The 26,743-nt window shown below is 45.7% G+C and overlaps 1 protein-coding gene across 3 annotated transcripts; it reads right to left on the bottom strand.

The window, feature by feature from the left end:
* Positions 1-95: 95 nt before the first annotated feature.
* On the bottom strand, positions 96-26,499 carry LOC110485628. 3 transcript variants are annotated; one of them, XR_005036074.1, is made up of 12 exons: positions 26,172-26,499; positions 25,583-25,778; positions 25,356-25,427; positions 25,194-25,270; positions 24,865-24,965; positions 21,698-21,814; positions 20,746-20,820; positions 3,382-3,520; positions 2,693-2,775; positions 2,448-2,544; positions 773-932; positions 374-515 (listed from the first exon to the last, which is right to left on the bottom strand). XR_005036074.1 is itself a non-coding variant. In XM_021556734.2 (11 exons), the coding sequence occupies exons 1-11, from the start codon at positions 26,226-26,228 to the stop codon at positions 348-350; spliced, it is 1,182 nt and encodes a 393-aa protein (XP_021412409.1). In that variant the 5' UTR covers positions 26,229-26,499; the 3' UTR covers positions 96-347. The 3 variants fall into 3 exon arrangements, 2 of the variants coding, with proteins under 2 accessions (XP_021412409.1, XP_036800045.1); XM_021556734.2 differs by lacking the exon at positions 773-932 and having other exon boundaries at positions 96-515; XM_036944150.1 differs by lacking the exons at positions 773-932; positions 26,172-26,499 and adding an exon at positions 26,011-26,123 and having other exon boundaries at positions 96-515.
* Positions 26,500-26,743: the final 244 nt, after the last annotated feature.

Genomic DNA, 26,743 nt, shown 5'->3' with positions numbered 1-26,743 from the left:
CAATCGGAAATAACCTTTACATCCTATCATGGGATCTGTAACGCTGCAGCTTTACAGACTGAATACATCCCAGAAAGATAGAGTTAACACAGACACAAATTCAGAAGACTTTATTATTTATTTACAAACATTAAGGCAAAACTGTCTAATATTTGTACTTGACATGTGTTCCTGTCAAAAATCATCACTGGAAAAAAACTAAACATGGAACCTCTGACATATGACTTCATCTTCCAGTTGTGAGTGTAGTTGAGACATTTATCAGCAGAATCAGTGTGTCACTGGCACAGAATTTGAACCTTGAAATTAGAGCAATAGAACTAGATGTCTTCTATAGATCTCTATGGTCATTGGCTCTGCTGTTTGGACTGCCGTTGGGACACCAGCTTCAACAGGTGTTCGCTAACAACAGATGGCCTCTTGTAGATCATCCTGCGGTCCCCTCCTTTAACATGGATCTGGTTGGCTGAGGGGTAAGTCTGCTCCAGTAACGTCTTCTGAAGCTGGGCCACCATCTGATGTGGAAGCACATATAGTCAGTCAATGTTCATTTGAGTTAGTTTGAGGGCCCTGCGAGAAACAGTCAATATCCATTATCCCAATTCCATCCATCCCCTTTCTCCCCGAAGTGTGCACTGTGCAGTAGTGCCGTCCCCCTGAACTAGTGCAGGCGTTGGCTAAGACGGCAGCAATGAGTGGAGCATCACCTCGAGCTCCTACAAAACATTGCAGGTTTCTACTTTTTCTAGTGTTTTTCTAAAAATGTTCTTACTCAGTTTGTTTTGTGCATTACTTCATACCCCCCAGGTAGAACTATTGGAATATGAATTGCTTGGTAGTCACACCGTCCACCCGACTTTCTCGAATTCCCAAAGACGGCGGAACAATGGTCAAGGTTCTTCGGTGAGGTGCCGGGTTGCCTGGGAGTCCTACTGGAGAGCAGGAAATAGACACAGGTGGAGAGGCAGATGTGGGAGGGTCTTAGTGAGATTGAGACGCTGGGTGACCCATCCTCCATTAACAAGCATACTTCTCTCCAAAGTTCAACCATTAGTGAATAAACTTGATGAACTTAGTGCGAGGATCTCCTTCCAGAGGGACATCAGATTCTGCAACATACTCTGTTTTTCTGAGACCCGACTTTCCTCCCACATACGAACAGATTATGTACAAACAGCGTGTTTGACAGTTCATCAAGCGGATAGGAAGAGGGCTCTCTCTAGCAAGAACAAAGGCAGAGGGCTCTGCTTTATGATCAATAACAAGTAGTGCGACAAGAAACACTCACAGAAACATGCGAGCTTCTGCACTCCCAACTTGGAATACTTGGTCAAATGTCACCATTTTAACCTTCCGAGAGTTTTCAGGGATTATCGCTACTTTTGTGTACATCCCGCCCTAAACTCACACCAAAAATATCTCAAAGACCTTCAATGGACCCTGAATAAACTGGAGACCGAGGACCCGGAGGCAACATTCATTGTCGTGGAGAACTTTTAACAAAAGTCATTTGAGAACCGTGCTTCCGAATTACTATTAACACAGGTATAAGGCCATCTCCTGTCCTCCTTTCGGAAAATCTGACCATGACTCCACTTTGCTCTTCCCCATCTACAAACAAAGACTCAAGAGGAAAGTTCCGGTGGTCAGGTCTGTACACTGCTGGTCTGACCAATCAGAATCCATGCTTCAAGACTGTTTTGATCACATGGACTGGAATATTTTCCTATGCTGTTCAGCTCGGCCTTCAATACCATAGAGCCCCCTGAGCCCACAGCCCTGGGACTTACGTCCTCCCTATGCAACTGGGTCCTGGACTTCCTGACGGGCCGCCCCAAGGTGGTGAAGATATGCCACATTATCTCCTCCACACTGATCCTCAACACGGGGGACCCACAAGGGTGCATCTTATTAGTCTCCTCCTGTACTCCCTGTATACCCATGACTGCGTGGCCTCACACAGTTCCAACTCCATTATCAAGTTTGCTGATGACACGACAGTAGTAGGCCTGATTACCAACCATGACAAGACGCCATACAGGGAGGAGGTAGGCACTCTGACGGTGTGGTGCCAGGTGAACAACCCCTCCCTCAACGTCAGCGAAACAGACGAGGTGATGATTGTGGACTTCAGGAGGAACCAAGCTGGGCACGCCCCCATTCTCATCAACGGTCCCATCAAGGAACCTCAGCCACCCGAGTGACGAATCAGACGAGGGCAGTACAGGAGCTTCATGGCTAAAACTAACAGACTGGCCAATAGCTTCTAGCCCCAGACCATCAGGCTGCTGAATAGCCACCACTAGTCAGCTACCTGCTACCTTGAAAGTTCTTGGACTTTTTCAACCCTACCCATTGACTACACACTTCAGGGTGAAGATTGAGAAATTAAATTGGGCCAGCCACTAGACAGACTAATAGAGGGAGGAAGGTTGTACACTACTCACTTGGTTTAGAGCAGCAGGAATTTGCTCATCAAAAGAATCCCCAATAATCACACTCACAGAAGTCCTACTAGAGAGGGGTTTGAATTTGGAGATTTCCCTGAAAAATTATCAAAACATTACATACAAATCTCAAAATAAGTTTGCTTTTACACTTGTAAATTCTGGATATACTGTAGAGCATATCCAAAATGATTGTGTGATGACAGCTTGATATTACATTCACATGTACTGTATGTTCGTCTCACCTGACTTGAGAAGCACTTTCATTCAGGAAAAAATGTTCATCTACAGCACTGCTCTGGTGGGCGGGGTTACTGAGGAGGTACTTCTGAGAACACAAAGACATATGATAACATTGGACCATGGCCTGAAAGTAAGTGTGTGTGTGTGCATTATAATCTTCACTTGTCTCTCTCCAACCCTTTCTCTTTCCCTACAATTTAAGCAAAATGACTCACTTGATGTCCTTAACGCCTTGGTAACTGTAGTATTCAAAAGCTGAAATAAGTCCATCTCTGTTGCTATCAAAAAGTGGGTTCCAGGAAATAGAACCAATATATTTTAACAAACCGTTTAGACTTTAACCTGGAGCAGTTATCAATAGTCACAGTTCATTTCCCTCCCTTCTGAGGAACGATCATTACTCTACCACTAGCTCCATTCTGTGGCTATGTTAGAGATTGTTCTCCAACACAACAAGGTTGAACCATCACACCTGGACATCTCCTCCTGCCCAATAACAGAATAGGGAATTTCATTTCTGGTGTCAGCAGGTATATTGAGGCACATTAAAATCACACATTCAAATGCATTGTTTCAAAATAAGACATTGAGAACATACGAGCTATTGACCTGACCCCAGATATGTTAATTTGGTCTTTATGATGGACCTGTCTCTGTATGAGGTCTTCAGCGATGTTTCAGTCAGACTCACCTGTCTCTGTATGAGGTCTTCAGCGATGTTGTCCCCCATGATGGCTGGCTTTAGCAGCCCCAGAATGATGAGGATGCGGCTGATGCCTGTGGCAGCTGAGAATTGCATAGCTTGGAGGGATGGCACCAGCTGACTGTACCTACAGACACAGGACACAACATGTGACTAACTATAGAGACACAGAACACAACATGTGACTGTACTTATAGAGACAAATACACAAGACACACACATACTGTACCTAGAGAGAAACACACATCAGATTGTCAGGAATGAAAAGCTTAGCAACACCAGCCCAACACCTACCTGACTCAGAGTCATGCGTATTACTTTTTTTTTTTTTGCGGGCACCAATGGCCAAAATGAATATATTTGAAAACGTTTGTGCAAAACATTTCTTAATATACACTGAACAAAAATATAAACACAACATATAAAGTGCTGAAAAAAAAATAATCCCAGAAATGTTCCATATGCACAAAAAAAAATGTCATCTCTCTCAAATGTTCTAAACAAATTTGTTTACATCCCTGTTAGTGAATATTTCTCCTTTGCTAAGATAATCAAGAAGCTGATTAAACAGCATTATCACTATGCAGGTGCACCTTGCGCTGGGGACAACAAAGGGCCACTAAAATGTGCAGTTGTCACTCAACAATGTCACAGATGTCTCAAGTTGAGAGAGCGTACAATTTTTGAAAACTGTCAGAAACCATCTCAGGGAAGTTCATCTGCGTGCTCGTCTTCACCGGGATCTTGCCCTGAATATAGTTTGCCGTCTTAACCAACTTCAGTGGGCAAATGCTCACCTTCGATGGCCACTGGCACGCTGGAGAAGTGTGCTCTTCACAGATGAATCCCGGTTTCAACTGTACCGGGCGGATGGCAGACAGCGTGTATGGCGTCCTGTGGGCGAGCAGTTTGCTGATGTCAACGTTGTGAACAGAGTGCCCCATGGTGTCGGTGGTGTTATGGTAAGAGCAGGTATAAGCTACGGACAACGAATACAATTGCATTTTATCAATGGCAATTTGAATGCAGAGATACCGTGACAAGATCCTGAACCCATTGTCGTGCCATTCATCTGCCGCTATCAACCTCATGTTTCAGCATGATAATGCACAGCCCAATGTCGCAAGGATCTGTACACAATTTCTGGAAGCTGAATTACTCCCTGTTATTCAATTGCCTGCATACTCACCAGACATGTCACCCATTCAGCGTGGTCGGGATGCACTGGATTCCAGTTCCCGCCAATATCCAGTAACTTCACACAGCCATTGAAGAGGAGTGGGACAACATTCCACAGGCCATAATCAACACCCTGATCAACTCTATGCGAAGGAGATGTTTTGTGCTGCATGAGGCAAATGGCGGTCACACCAGATTGACTGGTTTTCTGATCCATCCCCCTATTTTTTTTTTTTTAAAGGTGTCTGTCACCAACAGATGCATATCTGTATTCCCAGTCATGTGAAATCCATAGATTCGGACCTAATTAATTTATTTCAATTGACTGATTTCCTTATATGAACTGTTACTCATTAACAGGGCAGCAGGGTAGCCTAGTGGTTAGAGCGTTGGACTAGTAACCGGAAGGTTCAAACCCCCGAGCTGGCAAGGTACAAATCTGTTGTTCTGCCCCTGAACAGGCAGTTAACCCAATTTTCCGAGGCCGTCATTGAAAATAAGAATTTGTTCTTAACTGACTTGCCTAGTTAAATAAAGGCAAAATAAACTGTTGCGTTTATTTTTTGTTCAGTGTACTTGCATGCCTCTTCCTTTAACAGACAAGAATATAAATGGTTTCCAATCCTGATATTAAATTATCCCCAAATGCAATTTTTCAAAACTGACAAGAATGGAGTATGATTATAGAGCAATGCATGGAATATGATTAGAAAACAGCCCTAGGCTAGGCTGTGTTTCACTGTTCCTTAGGCTGGGTTTCACTGTTCCTTAGGCTGGGTTTCACTGTTCCTTAGGCTGGGTTTCACTGTTCCTTAGGCTGGGTTTCACTGTTCCTTAGGCTGGGTTTCACTGTTCCTTAGGCTGGGTTTCACTGTTCCTTAGGCTGTGTTTCACTGTTCCTTAGGCTGGGTTTCACTGTTCCTTAGGCTGTGTTTCACTGTTCCTTAGGCTGTGTTTCACTGTTCTTTAGGCTGTGTTTCACTGTTCCTTAGGCTGTGTTTCACTGTTCCTTAGGCTGGGTTTCACTGTTCCTTAGGCTGGGTTTCACTGTTCCTTAGGCTGGGTTTCACTGTTCCTTAGGCTGTGTTTCACTGTTCCTTAGGCTGTGTTTCACTGTTCTTTAGGCTGTGTTTCACTGTTCCTTAGGCTGTGTTTCACTGTTCCTTAGGCTGGGTTTCACTGTTCTTTAGGCTGTGTTTCACTGTTCCTTAGGCTGTGTTTCACTGTTCCTTAGGCTGTGTTTCACTGTTCCTTAGGCTGGGTTTCACTGTTCCTTAGGCTGTGTTTCACTGTTCCTTAGGCTGGGTTTCACTGTTCCTTAGGCTGGGTTTCACTGTTCCTTAGGCTGTGTTTCACTGTTCCTTAGGCTGTGTTTCACTGTTCCTTAGGCTGTGTTTCACTGTTCCTTAGGCTGTGTTTCACTGTTCCTTAGGCTGGGTTTCACTGTTCCTTAGGCTGGGTTTCACTGTTCCTTAGGCTGGGTTTCACTGTTCCTTAGGCTGGGTTTCACTGTTCCTTAGGCTGTGTTTCACTGTTCCTTAGGCTGGGTTTCACTGTTCCTTAGGCTGTGTTTCACTGTTCCTTAGGCTGTGTTTCACTGTTCCTTAGGCTGGGTTTCACTGTTCTTTGGGCTGTGTTTCACTGTTCTTTAGGCTGTGTTTCACTGTTCCTTAGGCTGGGTTTCACTGTTCCTTAGGCTGGGTTTCACTGTTCCTTAGGCTGGGTTTCACTGTTCCTTAGGCTGTGTTTCACTGTTCCTTAGGCTGGGTTTCACTGTTCCTTAGGCTGTGTTTCACTGTTCCTTAGGCTGGGTTTCACTGTTCCTTAGGCTGTGTTTCACTGTTCCTTAGGCTGGGTTTCACTGTTCCTTAGGCTGGGTTTCACTGTTCCTTAGGCTGTGTTTCACTGTTCTTTAGGCTGGGTTTCACTGTTCCTTAGGCTGGGTTTCACTGTTCCTTAGGCTGGGTTTCACTGTTCTTTAGGCTGTGTTTCACTGTTCCTTAGGCTGTGTTTCACTGTTCCTTAGGCTGTGTTTCACTGTTCCTTAGGCTGGGTTTCACTGTTCCTTAGGCTGTGTTTCACTGTTCCTTAGGCTGTGTTTCACTGTTCCTTAGGCTGGGTTTCACTGTTCCTTAGGCTGTGTTTCACTGTTCCTTAGGCTGGGTTTCACTGTTCCTTAGGCTGGGTTTCACTGTTCCTTAGGCTGTGTTTCACTGTTCCTTAGGCTGTGTTTCACTGTTCCTTAGGCTGTGTTTCACTGTTCCTTAGGCTGGGTTTCACTGTTCCTTAGGCTGTGTTTCACTGTTCCTTAGGCTGTGTTTCACTGTTCCTTAGGCTGTGTTTCACTGTTCCTTAGGCTGTGTTTCACTGTTCCTTAGGCTGTGTTTCACTGTTCCTTAGGCTGTGTTTCACTGTTCCTTAGGCTGTGTTTCACTGTTCCTTAGGCTGTGTTTCACTGTTCCTTAGGCTGTGTTTCACTGTTCCTTAGGCTGTGTTTCACTGTTCCTTAGGCTGGGTTTCACTGTTCCTTAGGCTGGGTTTCACTGTTCCTTAGGCTGGGTTTCACTGTTCCTTAGGCTGGGTTTCACTGTTCCTTAGGCTGTGTTTCACTGTTCCTTAGGCTGTGTTTCACTGTTCCTTAGGCTGGGTTTCACTGTTCCTTAGGCTGTGTTTCACTGTTCCTTAGGCTGGGTTTCACTGTTCCTTAGGCTGGGTTTCACTGTTCCTTAGGCTGTGTTTCACTGTTCCTTAGGCTGGGTTTCACTGTTCCTTAGGCTGGGTTTCACTGTTCCTTAGGCTGGGTTTCACTGTTCCTTAGGCTGGGTTTCACTGTTCCTTAGGCTGGGTTTCACTGTTCCTTAGGCTGGGTTTCACTGTTCCTTAGGCTGGGTTTCACTGTTCCTTAGGCTGGGTTTCACTGTTCCTTAGGCTGGGTTTCACTGTTCCTTAGGCTGGGTTTCACTGTTCCTTAGGCTGGGTTTCACTGTTCCTTAGGCTGGGTTTCACTGTTCCTTAGGCTGGGTTTCACTGTTCCTTAGGCTGGGTTTCACTGTTCCTTAGGCTGGGTTTCACTGTTCCTTAGGCTGGGTTTCACTGTTCCTTAGGCTGGGTTTCACTGTTCCTTAGGCTGGGTTTCACTGTTCCTTAGGCTGGGTTTCACTGTTCCTTAGGCTGTGTTTCACTGTTCCTTAGGCTGGGTTTCACTGTTCCTTAGGCTGTGTTTCACTGTTCCTTAGGCTGTGTTTCACTGTTCCTTAGGCTGGGTTTCACTGTTCCTTAGGCTGTGTTTCACTGTTCCTTAGGCTGTGTTTCACTGTTCCTTAGGCTGTGTTTCACTGTTCCTTAGGCTGTGTTTCACTGTTCCTTAGGCTGTGTTTCACTGTTCCTTAGGCTGTGTTTCACTGTTCCTTAGGCTGTGTTTCACTGTTCCTTAGGCTGTGTTTCACTGTTCCTTAGGCTGTGTTTCACTGTTCCTTAGGCTGTGTTTCACTGTTACTTAGGCTGTGTTTCACTGTTCCTTAGGCTGTGTTTCACTGTTCCTTAGGCTGTGTTTCACTGTTCCTTAGGCTGTGTTTCACTGTTCCTTAGGCTGGGTTTCACTGTTCCTTAGGCTGGGTTTCACTGTTCCTTAGGCTGGGTTTCACTGTTCCTTAGGCTGTGTTTCACTGTTCCTTAGGCTGTGTTTCACTGTTCCTTAGGCTGTGTTTCACTGTTCCTTAGGCTGTGTTTCACTGTTCCTTAGGCTGTGTTTCACTGTTCCTTAGGCTGGGTTTCACTGTTCCTTAGGCTGGGTTTCACTGTTCCTTAGGCTGTGTTTCACTGTTCCTTAGGCTGTGTTTCACTGTTCCTTAGGCTGGGTTTCACTGTTCCTTAGGCTGTGTTTCACTGTTCCTTAGGCTGTGTTTCACTGTTCTTTAGGCTGTGTTTCACTGTTCCTTAGGCTGTGTTTCACTGTTCCTTAGGCTGTGTTTCACTGTTCCTTAGGCTGTGTTTCACTGTTCCTTAGGCTGTGTTTCACTGTTCCTTAGGCTGTGTTTCACTGTTCCTTAGGCTGTGTTTCACTGTTCCTTAGGCTGTGTTTCACTGTTCCTTAGGCTGGGTTTCACTGTTCCTTAGGCTGGGTTTCACTGTTCCTTAGGCTGGGTTTCACTGTTCCTTAGGCTGGGTTTCACTGTTCCTTAGGCTGTGTTTCACTGTTCCTTAGGCTGTGTTTCACTGTTACTTAGGCTGTGTTTCACTGTTCCTTAGGCTGTGTTTCACTGTTCCTTAGGCTGTGTTTCACTGTTCCTTAGGCTGGGTTTCACTGTTCCTTAGGCTGGGTTTCACTGTTCCTTAGGCTGGGTTTCACTGTTCCTTAGGCTGGGTTTCACTGTTCCTTAGGCTGGGTTTCACTGTTCCTTAGGCTGTGTTTCACTGTTCCTTAGGCTGTGTTTCACTGTTCCTTAGGCTGTGTTTCACTGTTCCTTAGGCTGTGTTTCACTGTTCCTTAGGCTGGGTTTCACTGTTCCTTAGGCTGTGTTTCACTGTTCCTTAGGCTGGGTTTCACTGTTCCTTAGGCTGTGTTTCACTGTTCCTTAGGCTGTGTTTCACTGTTCCTTAGGCTGTGTTTCACTGTTCCTTAGGCTGGGTTTCACTGTTCCTTAGGCTGTGTTTCACTGTTCCTTAGGCTGGGTTTCACTGTTCCTTAGGCTGTGTTTCACTGTTCCTTAGGCTGTGTTTCACTGTTCCTTAGGCTGTGTTTCACTGTTCCTTAGGCTGTGTTTCACTGTTCCTTAGGCTGTGTTTCACTGTTCCTTAGGCTGTGTTTCACTGTTCCTTAGGCTGTGTTTCACTGTTCCTTAGGCTGTGTTTCACTGTTCCTTAGGCTGTGTTTCACTGTTCCTTAGGCTGTGTTTCACTGTTCCTTAGGCTGTGTTTCACTGTTCCTTAGGCTGTGTTTCACTGTTCCTTAGGCTGTGTTTCACTGTTCCTTAGGCTGTGTTTCACTGTTCCTTAGGCTGTGTTTCACTGTTCCTTAGGCTGTGTTTCACTGTTCCTTAGGCTGTGTTTCACTGTTCCTTAGGCTGTGTTTCACTGTTCCTTAGGCTGGGTTTCACTGTTCCTTAGGCTGGGTTTCACTGTTCCTTAGGCTGTGTTTCACTGTTCCTTAGGCTGTGTTTCACTGTTCCTTAGGCTGTGTTTCACTGTTCCTTAGGCTGTGTTTCACTGTTCCTTAGGCTGGGTTTCACTGTTCCTTAGGCTGGGTTTCACTGTTCCCTAGGCTGTGTTTCACTGTTCCTTAGGCTGGGTTTCACTGTTCCTTAGGCTGTGTTTCACTGTTCCTTAGGCTGTGTTTCACTGTTCCTTAGGCTGGGTTTCACTGTTCCTTAGGCTGTGTTTCACTGTTCCTTAGGCTGTGTTTCACTGTTCCTTAGGCTGTGTTTCACTGTTCCTTAGGCTGTGTTTCACTGTTCCTTAGGCTGTGTTTCACTGTTCCTTAGGCTGGGTTTCACTGTTCCTTAGGCTGGGTTTCACTGTTCCTTAGGCTGTGTTTCACTGTTCCTTAGGCTGTGTTTCACTGTTCCTTAGGCTGGGTTTCACTGTTCCTTAGGCTGTGTTTCACTGTTCCTTAGGCTGTGTTTCACTGTTCCTTAGGCTGGGTTTCACTGTTCCTTAGGCTGTGTTTCACTGTTCCTTAGGCTGTGTTTCACTGTTCCTTAGGCTGTGTTTCACTGTTCCTTAGGCTGGGTTTCACTGTTCCTTAGGCTGGGTTTCACTGTTCCTTAGGCTGTGTTTCACTGTTCCTTAGGCTGGGTTTCACTGTTCCTTAGGCTGGGTTTCACTGTTCCTTAGGCTGGGTTTCACTGTTCCTTAGGCTGGGTTTCACTGTTCCTTAGGCTGGGTTTCACTGTTCCTTAGGCTGGGTTTCACTGTTCCTTAGGCTGTGTTTCACTGTTCCTTAGGCTGTGTTTCACTGTTCCTTAGGCTGGGTTTCACTGTTCCTTAGGCTGGGTTTCACTGTTCCTTAGGCTGGGTTTCACTGTTCCTTAGGCTGGGTTTCACTGTTCCTTAGGCTGTGTTTCACTGTTCCTTAGGCTGGGTTTCACTGTTCCTTAGGCTGGGTTTCACTGTTCCTTAGGCTGGGTTTCACTGTTCCTTAGGCTGTGTTTCACTGTTCCTTAGGCTGGGTTTCACTGTTCCTTAGGCTGGGTTTCACTGTTCCTTAGGCTGGGTTTCACTGTTCCTTAGGCTGGGTTTCACTGTTCCTTAGGCTGTGTTTCACTGTTCCTTAGGCTGGGTTTCACTGTTCCTTAGGCTGTGTTTCACTGTTCCTTAGGCTGTGTTTCACTGTTCCTTAGGCTGGGTTTCACTGTTCCTTAGGCTGGGTTTCACTGTTCCTTAGGCTGGGTTTCACTGTTCCTTAGGCTGTGTTTCACTGTTCCTTAGGCTGGGTTTCACTGTTCCTTAGGCTGTGTTTCACTGTTCCTTAGGCTGGGTTTCACTGTTCCTTAGGCTGGGTTTCACTGTTCCTTAGGCTGGGTTTCACTGTTCCTTAGGCTGGGTTTCACTGTTCCTTAGGCTGGGTTTCACTGTTCCTTAGGCTGTGTTTCACTGTTCCTTAGGCTGGGTTTCACTGTTCCTTAGGCTGGGTTTCACTGTTCCTTAGGCTGGGTTTCACTGTTCCTTAGGCTGTGTTTCACTGTTCCTTAGGCTGGGTTTCACTGTTCCTTAGGCTGGGTTTCACTGTTCCTTAGGCTGGGTTTCACTGTTCCTTAGGCTGGGTTTCACTGTTCCTTAGGCTGGGTTTCACTGTTCTTTTGGCTGGGTTTCACTGTTCTTTTGGCTGGGTGTCACTGTTCTTTTGGCTGGGTGTCACTGTTCTTTTGGCTGGGTGTCACTGTTCCTTAGGCTGGGTTTCACTGTTCCTTAGGCTGGGTTTCACTGTTCTTTAGGCTGGGTTTCACTGTTCTTTAGGATGGGTTTCACTGTTCTTTAGGATGGGTTTCACTGTTCTTTAGGATGGGTTTCACTGTTCTTTAGGATGGGTTTCACTGTTCTTTAGGATGGGTTTCACTGTTCTTTAGGATGGGTGTCACTGTTCTTTAGGATGGGTTTCACTGTTCTTTAGGATGGGTGTCACTGTTCTTTAGGATGGGTTTCACTGTTCTTTAGGATGGGTTTCACTGTTCTTTAGGATGGGTTTCACTGTTCTTTAGGATGGGTTTCACTGTTCATTAGGATGGGTTTCACTGTTCATTAGGATGGGTTTCACTGTTCTTTAGGATGGGTTTCACTGTTCTTTAGGATGGGTTTCACTGTTCTTTAGGATGGGTGTCACTGTTCTTTAGGATGGGTGTCACTGTTCTTTAGGATGGGTTTCACTGTTCTTTAGGATGGGTTTCACTGTTCTTTAGGATGGGTTTCACTGTTCTTTAGGATGGGTTTCACTGTTCATTAGGATGGGTTTCACTGTTCTTTAGGATGGGTTTCACTGTTCTTTAGGATGGGTTTCACTGTTCTTTAGGCCAGCAGCAATAAACCCTCTAAGCTGAAAGATTGCAGGGGAGAGATGAGGCTAGCAGAGTCTTTGATCTTAGTTTCAACTACAACATCATAGCGATGTGTTTATTCTGAACAATCTGGTGTCCAACAGTGTGACATATAGACAATGTTGCATTGGTCTAAAAACAGACCTATTGGGAATATTCATTAGAAATATGATACCAAAATCCCAAACTTTCTCTAACAGACATTTTGACAGGAGAGAATGAGAGATATTTTGGGGGGCAAATGAGGAGAGCAGCGCTGGGATTTTGTAACTCAGGAGGGCCAATCGGTCTCGGCTCACTGGTGCTTTGAATTGGCTGGTCTCAGCCTGCAGAGCCCAATCAAGTGGCGACCGCCTCACAGCTGCCCCCCCCGCCACCCAACAACCAGTGCTCAGCCGCCCCACCCCTAGTGTTCAGCCCACCCATCCACTTTGCTCAGACCACCCACAGCCCTGAGCCCTTACCCTCAGTGCACCCCCAGCCCTAGCTCTCAGCCAACCCACCCCACAGCTCTGAATCTCACAGCTATCCCCACAGCCGTCGCCCAACTGCTAGGCCCACAGCCACAAGGCCCAGGCCTCAGCCCACCCCACAGTGCTAGTCAGACCCACAGCCCCAAGGCCCAGGCCTCAGCCAACCCCACAGTGCTAGTCAGACCCACAGCCCCAAGGCCCAGGCCTCAGCCCACCCCACAGTGCTAGTCAGACCCACAGCCTCCAGCCAGGCCTCAGCCCACCCCACAGTGCTAGTCAGACCCACAGCCCCCAGCCCACCCCACAGTGCTAGTCAGACCCACAGCCTCTAGCCAGGGCTCAGCCCACCCCACAGTGCTAGTCAGACCCACAGCCCCAAGGCCCAGGCCTCAGCCCACCCAACAGTGCTAGTCAGACCCACAGCCTCCAGCCAGGCCTCAGCTCACCCCACAGTGCTAGTCAGGCCCACACAGCCTCCAGCCAGGCCTCAGCCCACCCCACAGTGCTAGTCAGACCCACAGCCCCAAGACCCAGGCCTCAGCCCACCCCACAGTGCTAGTCAGACCCACAGCCTCCAGCCAGGCCTCAGCCCACCCCACAGTGCTAGTCAGACCCACAGCCCACCCCACAGTGCTAGTCAGACCCACAGCCCCCAGCCCACCCCACAGTGCTAGTCAGACCCACAGCCTCTAGCCAGGCCTCAGCCCACCCCACAATGCTAGTCAGACCCACAGCCCCAAGGCCCAGGCCTCAGCCCACCCAACAGTGCTAGTCAGGCCCACAGCCCCAAGGCCCAGGCCTCAGCCCACCCAACAGTGCTAGTCAGGCCCACAGCCTCCAGCCAGGCCTCAGCCCACCCCACAGTGCTCGTCAGGCCCACAGCCCCAAGACCCAGGCGTCAGCCCACCCCACAGTGCTAGTCAGACCCACAGCCAGGCCTCAACCTAGAGTGCGCACCCCCCGACCCAAAGTGCTCACCCCACAGCTTTCACCTCAAGTTGACATTGGCTTGTTATTTCCCACGTGTTGCGATATCAAGTTTTGTCAAAGGATGTAAATCCATAAGGCCTGATGTCTAGACGAGGCTGGAGCCTGATGTCTAGACGAGGCTGGAGCCTGATGTCTAGACGAGGCTGGAGCCTGATGTCTAGACGAGGCTGGAGCCTGATGTCTAGACGAGGCTGGAGCCTGATGTCTAGACGAGGCTGGAGCCTGATGTCTAGACGAGGCTGTAGCCTGATTGAGCCTCAGGTATTTGGAGAAACAAATGTTAAGTCTTCCAATCTTAAACTTCAGCAACAATACACCTGCCATCAATGGGACGTTCTACCTGCTACACAGCAACCAACCCAAATGGCTGATGGCAATGCCGTACCCCTAATGGCTGTATTGTAGCAGGGCTTTTAAGAGTTCACAAATAGACAAAAGTTTAATGGTGGCAGCAGACAGGAAAAAAGTTGCTGCTACCTTTCTCAATTTCAGCCTCACAGACCATTTATTTTCTTCAAATCAGACATTTAAAGACTGACATTTTGACATTATCATCTTCTTTGCCACTATTTCACCCCTGAAGTCATTCTCGCCCCACAATTTAGAAGGGACTCTTATAACCTGGCTCTTTAGGGACTTCTCTGTCTCCACACATTTCTACCTGTCACCTTTTCCTCTCCATAAACTTTATCAGCCCCTGTTTGAATCTGGTCAAATCATTGCTCTGTCTGTCTGTCTGTCGCATTATTTCAAAGATTCTCCAGCCACCTGTCCCTCCTTATTCCCTCCATTTTTAATTCTGCCCGGGAGGGAGGATTATGCGAGGGAAGGCATGCGTGTCAAAGGGAAATTTAGCGGGTAAAGACAGCCCAGATTGGCGGGATGAATTAAGGCGATAAGAGGGGAGAGGGAGTGGAGGAACCATGTGCAAAACGCCTCAGCCATGTTGGTCATTTCAGAGGGCTCTTCTTTCCCCTTCCTCCTCAGGAGCGGCAAGGCAATATCTAAATGAATAACGTGATGAAATGAGTTTGTGCGGCGGACTTTCTGCTGTTTGACTTTCCCATCTGGATTAGTGCAGGCTGAATAGACGCTCTGTTACTTTTGTTACAACTGTCGCAATTCACTGTCGGAATTTGGCCCCCCGACAAGATAAGGGGGCCCTGCCTCATTAGCATGTCATTCCATATGCAGGGCCTCCATTACCTGAGAGGGAGCTCATGGACAAAATAGACTATTACACAAGTAGAACGTGGAACATGTTCTATTACATGACTAGGAGAGAACACAGAACATGGACAATTACATTAGAACACATAAAAGGGACTATTAAGTAGGCTAGAATGTAGAACATGTTCTATTACATGACTAGGAGAGAACACAGTACATGGACAATTACGCAGGGTGGCATTTTATTGTCATGAATCTTCCCCTTGGAGGCAACCCTGCAGAGTGGTCACTAGCTGGCACAGCCACAAATTCATACAATCGTATTTTAAACATAACCCTAACCACACTCTTAAGCCTAATGCCTAACCCTGATCTTAAATTACATCCAAAAAGTACATTTTGGTTTTCATACATTTTACGATACACAATTTTAACTTTGCAGCTGGCCCATCTAACAGAAATGGGTCAGTTCTGCCTCCTGGGCAAGATTCATGAAAATAAACATCAACCTGCAGCTATTACACGGGTATGAGGCTACCCTGGGGCGGCAGGGTAGCCTAGTGGTTAGAGCGTTGGACTAGTAACCGGAAGGTTGCGAGTTCAAACCCCCGAGCTGACATGGTACAAATCTGTCGTTCTGCCCCTGAACAGGCAGTTAACCCACTGTTCCCAGGCCGTCATTGAAAATAAGAATTTGTTCTTGCCTGGTTAAATAAAGGTAAAAAAAAAATTTTTAAAAAAGAGAGAAAACGGAACGAGGACTATTACACGAGAGAAAACGGAACGAGGACTATTACACGAGAGAAAACGGAACGAGGACTATTACACGAGAGAAAACGGAACGAGGACTATTACACGAGAGAAAACGGAACGAGGACTATTACACGAGAGAAAACGGAACGAGGACTATTACACGAGAGAAAACGGAACGAGGACTATTACACGAGAGAAAACGGAACGAGGACTATTACACGAGAGAAAACGGAACGAGGACTATTACACGAGAGAAAACGGAACGAGGACTATTACACGAGAGAAAACGGAACGAGGACTATTACGAGAGAAAACGGAACGAGGACTATTACACGAGAGAAAACGGAACGAGGACTATTACGAGAGAAAACGGAACGAGGACTATTACACGAGAGAAAACGGAACGAGGACTATTACGAGAGAAAACGGAACGAGGACTATTACACGAGAGAAAACGGAACGAGGACTATTACACGAGAGAAAACGGAACGAGGACTATTACGAGAGAAAACGGAACGAGGACTATTACACGAGAGAAAACGGAACGAGGACTATTACGAGAGAAAACGGAACGAGGACTATTACGAGAGAAAACGGAACGAGGACTATTACACGAGAGAAAACGGAACGAGGACTATTACACGAGAGAAAACGGAACGAGGACTATTACACGAGAGAAAACGGAACGAGGACTATTACACGAGACAAAACGGAACGAGGACTATTACACGAGAGAAAACGGAACGAGGACTATTACACGAGAGAAAACGGAACGAGGACTATTACACGAGAGAAAACGGAACGAGGACTATTACACGAGAGAAAACGGAACGAGGACTATTACACGAGAGAAAACGGAACGAGGACTATTACACGAGTGTCAAACAGAAAGTGTAATATAAAACTACAAGTGATTCATTGGGAGATTCCTGTGGAATACAGTGGCACCAAACAGAAGGTAAAACTATTCTCATTGCTACCTTGTAGTGTTACTTGGAAATACTTCTAATACAGGGATCCAGTCACATTCAAGCTGCGAACATTTGTAAATGAAATCAAAGTGCCATTCTTCCTGGTGATGAACAACTACTGAAACTAGAGACATGAATGAATGACTGCAGACAGATGGCCTTTTTATTAAACCAACAGAGCAATTCCCCACTTGGCCAAAGTGTGGCAGTGTTGTACTACCCAGAACAGCCAGACCTGCAGCAGTTCCTTCCTCCCCGAATCAATACTATAGATTCTAGTGGAGGAAATACATGGGGGCCCGAGACAGCCCTGCTTCATTAGTGGAACGGAGCAACAATAGTTATGCTTACAGCGGTGCCAATTACAATTAATTGGGGTTCCTGACTCTCCTGCTCGTCTCTGGGGAGCTGTGCTGTTCTAACAGTTAGCAGAGGGTCTGAGAGGCAGAAAGAAACATAGGAGTCATGGTTATTCTCTGTCGCAGAGTAACACTCCCTCCCTCTCTCTCACGCACACTTGAAAGATTCACACGCGCAGTCAGGGTTTTTCAATTATCCTCAATCGATATCCTAACAGAGTGCGTCATATTTCCTGGTGTTTACTGTCCATTCCACTAGGTCACAGAGTATGGAAAGATCTTTACATCAGCTCTGGTATTGGAGGTGTCATCAATAACGTCACATTCAACCTCATGCACGTCCTTTGACTATTTTTGGAAACGTCAGCTCACAACTTCAACCCTAGAGACGGTCCCTTTTTAGTCATGTGTTTCAGAACCAGCCTGCTACCCAGCCTGTAAAACTGCGACGGAAAGCTGAGATGGACACACACTTTCAACAAACAAAGTGAAAATAAAAGCATTTGATTTATAAATCAAATTAAACGAGAGGAATCATCTAAGCCGATCACACCAGTCCATCATCTGACAAAGTGACAGTCAAACAAAACTATCTCTGCCTACCTTCCTCCGCTAGCGGTCTGGCTAGGGGGGTCTGAGTGTCAGCGAAACAGGAACACACACAGTGTGCCCAGGGCCGTCTGTATCCTCAGTGTTCCCAGGGCCGTCTGAGACAGTCTGTATCCTCAGTGTTCCCAGGGCCGTCTGAGACAGTCTGTATCCTCAGTGTGCCCAGGGTACTAATGAGGGATCAATGATGAATGGGGCCTGGCTGGATGTGATATGGAGTCTCCATCTGGACTCATAACTCTATCAGGTGTCCATACAGGTGAGACTGATCCACCACCAGACCAGGTCCACCACCAGACCACCCCCCCAGCTGGTCCATGCCCACCACCCCAGCTGGTCCATGCCCACCACCCCAGCTGATCCATGCCCACCACCCCAACTGATCCATGCCCACCACCCCAACTGGTCCATGCCCACCACCCCAACTGGTCCATGCCCACCACCCCAACTGGGCCATGTCCACCACCCCAACTGGACCATGTCCAGGCCAAGCCCACCACCCCAGCTGGGCCATGTCCAGGCCAAGCCCACCACCCCAGCTGGGCCATGTCCAGGCCAAGCCCACCACCCCAGCTGGGCCATGTCCAGGCCAAGCCCACCACCCCAGCTGGGCCATGTCCAGGCCAAGCCCACCACACCAGCTGGTACAGTAGCTCATGTGTGCCTGCTGAGAGACAGCCAATCAGGTGGGGCTTCCATCACACCATCAGACACATTGCTTTGACCCTCTGGTTCTGCTCATTTAAAATGTCCCTGCAGGTTAACCAACCATTAACCCTTTAAAGTAAACCCCTTCTTAGGACACTAAGCCATCTTCCTCTCACCTTTAACCAGCATTGTCATTTTCTTCTACTTGATATTATGAAGAGGGCAGATGTTGCTCATACTAACATGAAAACAACTTTGTCCTGAATATCTGAAATAAGGAAAATAAGCAACATCATGAATGCAATTAGCCTATTTCTAAATAGTTATAGCCCAGTGATTTCATGATGCAAAGGATTCAGTTTGAGTAAACACATTTGAAAAGCTAGAGTAAAATGGTGTTTTGACAATCAAGCAACGCTCATTAAACAAACAATAAGGACAAGCTCATTAAAATAGAATACTTCCCCCTGTTTTGGATTATATTAAATAGGAGTCAATATTTTCTAGAAGACAAATTCATTCTGTAATATACCAACTCTAATACACACACACACAAACACCGTCTCTCACATACACAAGTTAAGAGGTCCAATTATAAAGTCTGGTATCTATGGTTCCCCATCTCCTTCCTATATAAAACACTAAACACTGACTGTTACAGTAGATATTAGGAATCTGGCCTTCATGCCAATGTCTTACATTTACATGTAGGCCATTGTCTACTGTAGACTTTAGGGAGAGTGTAGGGTTGACTGCAGATTTATGTGATTCTGCTAAATATTACACTATCATCAAGTGCGAACGCGAAGATACTGTACATATAAAATTGGGTCAACTTCACAAGACCCATTTTCAGGGAAAAGAAAACAAACTCATTGTATGCGCTTCATCCTGTAGGGATACGACTAAAACCACGTCCCTGAATGAATGCAATCTGTATGGCTAGACAGAGGGGCTTCCACTAACTCCTGCCGTTCTGCTGACTTTATTTCTCATCAGGAAGTATTATCTCTGGCTCCTAGCCTCAGAGGAGAAATACCAAAAGGAAAGATATAGCCTGGGATCCAAACTGAGACAATGGTGAAATAGAGCATATCAGTTTGGATTCCAGGCTAGGGAACTCTAGTCTCCATCTCACTCTACTTTCAAGTTAATCTAAAATAAAATTATAAAATAAAAAGGAGAAATTCTCAGGAGACGGTGCCGATTCATTTTGTCTGGTAAAACAGCAGTAATTTGGGAAAGAGCGGTGGTTAATGAGAAGGACTTTGATGTGTAAATCCTGGAGCCCAGGCAGAGAAGAGCCTCGCTGATACCGTCTCCTCAGGTATCATCACGGTGTGTGTGTGCACGCAACGTTGTATGAATGTTAAGTTGTATCGGACGTTGTTGCACTTGTATTATGTTCTAATGAATGTCAATACACACACACACACACACACACACACTTCGGTGGCTCCGGATAGAACTACAAAAATGGTTTCAGTAATCTTGATATTACATATTTCCTGTTTCCTATCTAAAAATCAGAGACTAATAATATAAATCTACTTTATGCAGCAATCCTTTCCTTTAATTGGATCTCCAGCCAGTACACTGTAGTCTGCTAGGCAGCAGGGAAATTAAATGAATGCCTATTAATCAGAGGATAATTGGAAACATATCTCTGATAAATGACACGGCTCCACTTACAGTCACGTACAAATTAGGCCATTTTCATCGACTCATTTCTTATCTCACTAAAGAAATGAAATGTTATATAACCCCACAGAGCAAATGGGATGCTGGTGGAGGGAAATAACAGAGACAAAACTAGGGACGGAAAATCCCTGGAACTTTCCTCAAATTCACAGGTTTTCCAGAAATCCCACCGTTTGGAGGATCCTCAGATTTCCTGCATATTCATTGCTTATTCCAGGAATCTTCCAAGTGCAATTTATGGAAAACTTAGACTTTTTGGAAAAGTTACAAGAATTTTGCATAACAAATGTTTTTGTTTTTTTGCAAAGCATATGGAAAGTGTTTGTTCATGAATAATACCTTTGAATACAATGTTTTTGTTCAAAGATATTACGCTTGGGGAGCGTGTAGCACTCAGCCTCCAATTGATACAAAGAAAAGCAATATTATAAATGGTAGGGTCAAACTAATTTCAGCTTACATCTTTTCACGTGTTTACCTGTATTGTTTTACAGCATATTACCATATTGTTATGTAAATCACTGCTATTTACTGATGACTGTGAATTACTGACAGTTTCACTAATGTCCTGCCTGATTATCATAATATCCTATATGGTAATTTATGAACAATGAATATGAATAGGGTTATATGTCCATTATCCACAGCTTGACATGAATCATGCATAGGGAAAAAAAAGAGACTTCTTATTAAAATGTGTGCCATCTCTCCCCAACCCTATTCTCCGCTCTCATTTCTTCCTGATGAAAGAGAGTGGGATCTACTAATGAGTTCCTTTGGCCTCATTAATCATGTTAATGCTGCTTCCTGTCCAACAGAGATAATCAACTACAGTGGATCCTATCCACTATCCATACAGCAAATATGGATGGAGTCAAGGGCTTGAGTAACACAGTACTACTAACTCGCTCTGCTCCTCCTTTCTCCCTTCCCTCCCTCCCCTCCGTTCCTCCTCCTCGAGGTGACTTACCAGTACTTCTGCCACTGGTCCTCCTCAAAGATGTCCTCTGGAATGGGATCAATAAGGACAAGGTCTGACACCTGCCTGAGAACAGAAGAGGGGGAGGGAAGAAAAACAAATAAAGGGAAAGAGAGCGAGCGAGAGAGAGGGAGCGATAGAGAGGGAGCGAGAGAGAGGGAGCGAGAGAGAGAGATGACAGTGAGGAAAAAAAGAGAAAGAAACAGTGATGAAGTGGGCCTCCAGTGTCCGTTCTGACCCATCCCCTATACCCTTCCTGTCCTGTCCGTAATGAGTGTGAGAAGGATTTCTCTGCCCCGGTTTTCTGTCTGATTGATCCAGGCCCACTGGCAGACAGATGGATGGGCCCACACCCCATCACCACATCCAGGGAGGAATATATTTTATTCTGCATGTGTCATCCTCTCACCATCGCTTAATTTAATCTCTTAACTGACGCACGTGATGTGCTGATGGGCTGATGAAATGCAAAATCTCTCACCTCGGGCCGGGAGGCTGATCCCTCCCTGCTCATGTTAATCACTAGGTTTCTCAGAAATGGGGGTTGGTAGGGATGTGGGGAGTGGGGGTAGATCATTTATGATGCCCCTGGGTTTGATGCAGTGCTGAGTATCTACAGATTGTGATGATATTTTTGAAGTACTGGAGTTACTGTAGTCAATAATGTGAGAGGTAATAGGATGGAACTCAAACAGGGATGAGAAAGTGAGAACGCTCAAAGTTTGTCAAACTGTGCAAATCTTTCCCCTTCATTTGGGATAGAGGCATAAAGCTGAATCTACACAACCACTTTTGACATATGAACATATCAACCAACTTTTGGAGGGTACCTATCACTAAGCGATCTCAATATATTTTGACTTGTGGCAAGTTTGGAAAAAAGAAACGAGTTAGCAATGGGATCTCAATGGAAAATATAGGCTAGGTGGGCAGGGAGACTCACGCGTCATGGATATGGCTGTAGAACCTGGCGTTGAGCGTGCCCAGTTCAGACCCCACCAGGATGAGAGGCGTGGCTAGACCAGCTAAACCGATGAGGCGGTGGAGGTTGTCCACCATTCTGTAGGGGGAAAAGACATCAATTCATCAAACGTATGTCTTTACAACCACAGCTGTCACAAAGGGCTTTTACAGTAAAACACATCAAACCCTAAGTCGGCAGCTACACCATAACAACAGAAACACTGCAATTGAAACCCTTGAAATCAGCCAGTGTAAAGAAGCCTAGTGGAAGAAGACCCTGGCTACTTTGCCTTGTAAAGCAGGATAGATACAACAGAAAAAGAACATCAAGTGAAACGCAGCTCCCCACAGACGCATCTGATGTGTTGGGTCTCTTACACTAATAAATCAACATTGGAGAGGAGCGAAGAGGCCGGGATGAAGAGGTTTCACTTCAGCAGCAGAGAGAAGAGAGGAATGCAGTCATCAAACCCTCAGCTTGCCAGCTTATTGAATTCTGGGTAATTGATTGCTTGTATCAGAAGGCGGCGGCTGCCTGCTCTGCTGTTAGCCTGGGCCAGATCCCAAGGTAACAGAGACTGCTGACCTGACCGTCTACATACAACCACAACGACATCCACCCATCACTCAGACAGATTTAATGCTTAACAACACGTTCCTTTGTCAGCCACAGAGATTAGGGGAGAGTCAAGGACAGGGCAGGCCATGGCAGGGAGATTGTGGGGCAATGGACCCCGATGTCTCTGATTGGACAATCCATGAGGTGGCCCCACATGGCGCTTAGCCAAGGGGAATACTAAATCTGATAGGGAATGGTGTGTGTGCTTGTTGAGAATCAGGGCTTTAGAATAACTTGCATCAAACACCTGTTACCTTGACTGTAGTAGTAGACTATTAGGTAACACTATTTTTTTTGTACTTTTTACCCCCTTTTCGTGATATCCAATTGGTAGTTAGTCTTGTCCCATCGCTGCAACTCCAGTACGGACTCGGGAGAGGCGAAGGTCGAGAGCCATGCGTCCTCCGAAACGCGACCCCGACAGGCCACACTGCTTCTTGAGACAATGCCTGCTTAACCCGGTAGCTAGCCACACCAATGTGTCGGAGGAAACACTGTACACCTGGCGACCGTGTCAGCGTGCATGCGCCCGGCCCGCCACAGGAGTCGCTACAGCACGACGGGACAAGGACATCCCGGGCCGGCAACCCTCCCTAACCCGGACAACGCTGGACCAATTGTGCGCCAACTTATGGATCTCCTGGTCGCGGCCGGCTGCGACACAGCTTGGTGTCGAACCCGGATCTGTAGTGACGCCGGTAGTACTGCCTTAGACCGCTGCGCCACTCAGGAGGCCTATTAGGTAACACTTTACATTAACAATGCATGAAAAACAAGATGGAAAGGATGAAAATTTGCATGACAGAGAAGCCTAAAACTGCTTCATTTTGGTATTCTGGGGCAAGCAGTTATACAGTGCCTTGCGAAAGTATTCGGCCCCCTTGAACTTTGCGACCTTTTGCCACATTTCAGGCTTCAAACATAAAGATATAAAACTGTATTTTTTTGTGAAGAATCAACAACAAGTGGGACACAATCATGAAGTGGAACGACATTTATTGGATATTTCAAACTTTTTTAACAAATCAAAAACTGAAAAATTGGGCGTGCAAAATTATTCATCCCCTTTACTTTCCTGTGCAGCAAACTCTCTCCAGAAGTTCAGTGAGGATCTCTGAATGATCCAATGTTGACCTAAATGACTAATGATGATAAATACAATCCACCTGTGTGTAATCAAGTCTCCGTATAAATGCACCTGCACTGTGATAGTCTCAGAGGTCCGTTAAAAGCGCAGAGAGCATCATGAAGAACAAGGAACACACCAGGCAGGTCGACATACTGTTGTGAAGAAGTTTAAAGCCGGATTTGGATACAAAAAGATTTCCCAAGCTTTAAACATCCCAAGGAGCACTGTGCAAGCGATAATATTGAAATGGAAGGAGTATCAGACCACTGCAAATCTACCAAGACCTGGCCGTCCCTCTAAACTTTCAGCTCATACAAGGAGAAGACTGATCAGAGATGCAGCCAAGAGGCCCATGATCACTCTGGATGAACTGCAGAGATCTACAGCTGAGGTGGGAGACTCTGTCCATAGGACAACAATCAGTCGTATATTGCACAACTCTGGCCTTTATGGAAGAGTGGCAAGAAGAAAGCCATTTCTTAAAGATATCCATAAAAAGTGTTGTTTAAAGTTTGCCACAAGCCACCTGGGAGACACACCAAACATGTGGAAGAAGGTGCTCTGGTCAGATGAAACCAAAATTGAACTTTTTGGCAACAATGCAAAACGTTATGTTTGGCGTAAAAGCAACACAGCTCATCACCCTGAACACACCATCCCCACTGTCAAACATGGTGGTGGCAGCATCATGGTTTGGGCCTGCTTTTCTTCAGCAGGGACAGGGAAGATGGTTAAAATTGATGGGAAGATGGATGGAGCCAAATACAGGACCATTCTGGAAGAAAACCTGATGGAGTCTGCAAAAGACCTGAGACTGGGACGGAGATTTGTCTTCCAACAAGACAATGATCCAAAACATAAAGCAAAATCTACAGTGGAATGGTTCAAAAATAAACATATCCAGGTGTTAGAATGGCCAAATCAAAGTCCAGACCTGAATCCAATTGAGAATCTGTGGAAAGAACTGAAAACTGCTGTTCACAAATGCTCTCCATCCAACCTCACTGAGCTCAAGCTGTTTTGCAAGGAGGAATGGGAAAAAAATTCAGTCTCTCGATGTGCAAAACTGATAGACATACCCCAAGCGACTTACAGCTGTAATCGCAGCAAAAGATGGCGCTACAAAGTATTAACTTAAGGGGGCTGAGTAATTTTGCACGCCCAATTTTTCAGTTTTTGATTTGTTAAAAAAGTTTGAAATATCCAATAAATGTCGTTCCACTTCATGATTGTGTCCCACTTGTTGTTGATTCTTCACAAAAAAAATACAGTTTTATATCTTTATGTTTGAAGCCTGAAATGTGGCAAAAGGTCGCAAAGTTCAAGGGGGCCGAATACTTTCGCAAGGCACTGTAGGTAAAACTTTAAAATGACAGGATAGAGAAAACAAGATGCTTACCGTCCAGTGGTTGACATCCCCCAGACTTTCTCCGTCCCTGTACTTTCATTCTGCAGGACTCTTTTACTGAACCCCAGTCCCACTCTGTCATAAGTGCACACCTGTGGGTGGGAAAATGGGAACAATCAAATGTGTTTTTTAAGCCTTTTTCACATCAGTAGTTGTCACAAAAACATTGGAACCAGGACAATATTTGCAATCATATTATACACAATTCTGGTCAGGGAATGTAGTCCATCAATTTGTTTGTCCCACAAAAATAAAACCCTTCTAGAACTGTTGAATCATTAACAGAGTTGCCTGAAACGATGTTCTGTATTTCTCCTTACCTTGGTTAGCAGTGCAATGTTCTCTTGTACATGGAACCAGATGTCAGAGGACATACCAGTGGGGGCATCCAGTATGACTACACAGGAAACAGAGTAGTTAGGGCTTACATCTGAGAGGAGATGACAGTTGTGTTGACATTTCTGGCAAGCTAGCAGACTTACCAACTGGCTGTCCTTGTCCTTTGCACATCAGGTGCATCTTTTGACCTAAACCGATATCTATAATTTCACCACCTGAAAAAAAAAGATACAAATTAATCAATGCTGATAATCTTAATCATAATGTAATGGTTTTATTGACCTTCTGTACTCATTAAAGAATAAAGTTGAGGGAGGAAAGTGAATGTCAGGGAGGCAGGAAGGTGAATGTCATGTCTGCAGCAGGTTACCTTCTGGCAGTAACAGTTGGCCCTCTCTTTGCAATGATGCATAGTTCAGAAAGGGAGGGATGAGGATGATGAGGAGGAGACATTTTCCAACTGAGGTAACAGTCGACCAGCACCTGCTCGTTTTAGCCCCTTGTTGTGGTCGATGTTGTTGTTGTTGTTGACTGGTCTCTCCTGAACCTGCAGTCTGTCTGTCAGTCTGTCATAGAATAATAATCAACATGTTATATCAAAGTGTGGATAAGCTACCTAGCTGGCAGTTGCAGCTGTCAGTAAGCCATAGTTACATAAACATGTGTCAGTCAAAATGCCTCTGCAATGAGCCTTGGTATGGCTTTAACTAAAGCATTGTGTCCACATGTAAGTTAAGTCATGTAACCAGTGTAACGTTAATGGAAGATAGTAATATCAGGGCTAGGTAAAGCAATTACCTAGGCTACTAGCTATGCCTTGCGGTAGTACTTAGCTAGTTCAGTTTGATCTGAACATCTGAGAGGAGATGGCAGTGGTGTCGACATTTCTGTCTCGCTAGCTAACCGAGCTAGTAACGTTAGATTAGCAGCCTAGCGAAGTACAGTAGATAGCTAGCTACCTTTTTGTCTGTCCTAGCATCTCCAGTGGCTTCTTGACCGTCTGTCCTTCTGCGCATTTTTGAGTGTCAAGTTATAATAAAGTATTCTATAAACTATATATCTATCTATGTATCTATCTATCTACCAGCTGAAACCGGGATGTGAATTCACAGGATTGAATGAATGCACCGCGTTTGCTAGAACTTCCTGGAAATGTACAGACGCCGAAATGGGACAACAATGCTTTTAGCTCAGAGGCGAGACTGCAGCATAAATTAGTGTTCGGTGTTCACTGCCACTACTGCCGCCGCCGCCTTCTCTTCGTCTTCTTCTTCTATGAAGTTTAACGGTGGTTGGCATCCAATTTGTTGCATTACCGCCACCTACTAAACTGGAGTACAACTCCCTTATACTTTACTTGAAAAATAAAAATGTACTAAATAAATAACCTAACATCTAACACTATACTCACTAGGTTTAAAATTATATAAAATAAAATTAACACCCCCCCTACTCCACTAATTAAATGTATTTATTCCTACCTCATGCCATCACCCTGAAAGGATGGGACATCACCACTTAACACATCCTG

Source organism: Oncorhynchus mykiss, chromosome 2 (assembly GCF_013265735.2).
Source record: "Oncorhynchus mykiss isolate Arlee chromosome 2, USDA_OmykA_1.1, whole genome shotgun sequence".
In the NCBI taxonomy this organism is placed as follows: domain Eukaryota; kingdom Metazoa; phylum Chordata; class Actinopteri; order Salmoniformes; family Salmonidae; genus Oncorhynchus; species Oncorhynchus mykiss.
This window is presented reverse-complemented; position numbering and strand designations above follow the sequence as displayed.